This window comes from Anneissia japonica, unplaced genomic scaffold, assembly GCF_011630105.1.
Source record: "Anneissia japonica isolate Jap-2015-1 unplaced genomic scaffold, ASM1163010v1 scaffold287708_len1499824_cov190, whole genome shotgun sequence".
NCBI lineage: Eukaryota > Metazoa > Echinodermata > Crinoidea > Comatulida > Comatulidae > Anneissia > Anneissia japonica.
In genome coordinates, this window is record NW_022752295.1 from 406,747 (window position 1) to 409,605 (window position 2,859).

Genomic DNA, 2,859 nt, shown 5'->3' on the forward strand with positions numbered 1-2,859 from the left:
TATTATATACAAAAAATATGGTATACATACATATTTTTCATTTTATATTTCAATTTTTAAGGGCCTAAAACTACATACCATTACTAAGTGAGCTTTAACTACAACTTCCTTATGTGCTGCAATATTGAAATTAAAAAGCAACATGCCAACATACAAATCTTTAGTGGTGGTCTAGACGGCTGAATAATAATCATCAGATTCCTAGAAAAGTTTTTTTTTTCCCCTATTATTTCATACTTAATGGCTCTTCTGACTCTATACCTACATTTTCCAACTACTGTTACTGTCAAAGAACAGGGGTTTTTAAATAGATGTAAATATCATAAATTAAGTAATGGAAACTAAAGGGCCTATATAAACATTAAAACAGGGTTCTTAGAAATCCAAATTTCATAAATTCTAGAAGAATTCTTTTGAAGAAAATAAGATAAAAATTTAACAATATTACAGAAAAATACTAGAGAAAATATTAAAGATACACAAAACCACTCCTCTGAAGTTGACTGCTTCTCAGAATTTTAAAACAAAGATGTCTTTCGAGCAAGTCATTAGAACAGAGCATCATGGGGGAAAAACTTGGCCATCATGGGTCGTTAAAATCTGTAAAGCGAATATTACGATGATATGAACGAGTTGAGATAGGAAATAAAAACATGCTTCCAATTGAGAAATAAGCTCATTTCATATCACCTGTGATATCTTAATCAGAAAGTAAAGAACATCGAATATAGAAGGATGTCATAAAAACGTACAACAGAGAATCTCTCGAGAGTCGGTAAATCGTAAAAAGTTAATTGGACCACGGAGGTAATAAAAAACACATTTCTAATTTCATAAGTTTAAAGGTTCCACTGCAGAAGCATACAAGTATCCTATACTTCTCCCATTAAAGGTCATTCTAAAGACACATATCATTTATTATGTTATAATAATATTCTTACTTATTAACTGTTTAAATAGCGATCAAGATTATAGACTATGTCAAATTTAACAAGTTTCTACTTTATGCATGTATATAGCATAAACACATTTTGATGCCTAAGTCAGATTTGAAATATAATTAAATGTTTATTAACTACATACATTATACCTGGTGTAATGTATAACAATTAGGTATGAGGACTAAAACATTAAATATATTTGGAAATAAAATTTTCAGATAGTACATTGACATTCATCAGCAATTTATTGGTATTGATTTAAACATTTTTTATACTATATTTATATCTCATCCAAGTCAACATTCCGTACATAGTGTTTTCCATTATAAATTTCAATCTATATTATATAGGCCTAGATATAATTTAATGTTCTGACACAGCTAGATTATCCACTTTTTGAACAAATAAAATTATATAAATATATATTAAGAACAATATAATTAAAATCCACAGAATTGTGTTCAAATTAAATTTTTTGGGGCTATACACATTTACCATCTACATACTATTGATGAAGTGTTTCTTTGTGATTTATCAAATTTGATTTGATTTAATTTGATTGATTCTACTAATGATTTTTGTTGCTTAGTATTGTACAACATTATGTTGGTTTGTTATACTTTAATAAAAAAATAAATAAAATCGACAAAAACAGAAATAAATCATACAGTCAATGGAATATTGAACAATTACTAGATTTGATCGTACTTGGATAATTTAAAGTTGAAACTTAAAGGGGCCAACAAACACTATACATATGCTCCAAGAATCCTACACAAAATGAAAAAGACATAAAATCAGTCTCTAGAGAAACCATATATGTTTCTAGTATTTGAAATCAAATGCTAAATCTAGTTGCTGTAGAGTAAAATTCTACAAAACAAAGATGCCACGAGTATCAGAGAGTTTGTATTTCAGTAAGACGATTCACAAGAAAATGTAAAAATTGCGAGATTTTAAGTGCTAAATTCTCAAGAGTGGTGAGGTGGTTTTCCTACCTTGACTCTGACGAAGGTATGTCTAGTCCGTTTTCCTCGTAGCCGCTGCGTCTCTTAACCTGTAGATATAAAACCAAAATTCTTTGTTAGGATGGCTATGTTTATCTAGGAGAAAGAAAAAAATTGAGCCCTGCACTTTCAGAATGAGTATTATCCACACTAATGTTTAGTAGACTGTCTGCTAGGTTAGATTGGCGGTGATAAAACCTTCTGTGGGAGAGGCGGTATCCAACTGAGCGAGAAATCCACTCTATTAGGGCAAGGAGCATTTCTAAAATGAAGGCATCTAATACATTGATGAGAGTCGAGCAAGAACAGTGCATGATTATTTACTCAACAAAAGGGGAGCAGCGGCTAGAATGATTCACGCTAACACTAACGGTGCTATCACCTGGACATCACAATCTTGTCACTTCAAATGACAATCCTTAACTAAGATGATGATGTAAATTGTTACAAAGTCCACAAATTTTTTAGAAACAACTGACTTTTAAAGATATAATTTCTTATGTTTTACTTAACATAATGAACAATGAAATATATCCAAGAAGCCAGGAAGACATGAGATGCATGTAGAGTAAAACTCCTTCCAAGAGGTCAACTGTCAATCAAAAAATGCTCTAAAATCTCCCAATAAGAAATCTTTATTTTTTTTCCAGAATTAAATATCTTATCAATTCGATTACTGAACTGTTTACATTACAGTACTGCATAAATATATAAAGCACTGATCTTAATCCTATATTTAGGAGCATTTATAGGGAAAAAATAAATAATATATAGATGATGAATATTTAAAGAACAATGTTAATTATTCATAATCTAAAATCCAATGGCTATATGAAAGGTAAGATTATTAAATTGCTCTTGAATGAAAAAGCATAAATTATCAGCAATGATATGAACAGGCACACTCTACT

General features: G+C 29.9%; 1 protein-coding gene across 2 annotated transcripts in view; it reads right to left on the reverse strand.

The window, feature by feature from the left end:
- The window catches only part of LOC117122203 (eyes absent homolog 1-like), an 83,624-nt gene that overhangs the window by 55,634 nt on the left and 25,131 nt on the right, over positions 1–2,859 (reverse strand). For both annotated transcript variants that reach the window (XM_033267709.1, XM_033267707.1), the window contains exon 2: positions 1,940–1,998. Coding sequence is in view for 1 of the 2 variants with exons in the window: in XM_033267707.1 (XP_033123598.1) it covers positions 1,940–1,998 (59 nt within the window). In the remaining variant the exon portion in view is untranslated. The remainder of the gene's footprint in view (positions 1–1,939; positions 1,999–2,859) is intronic.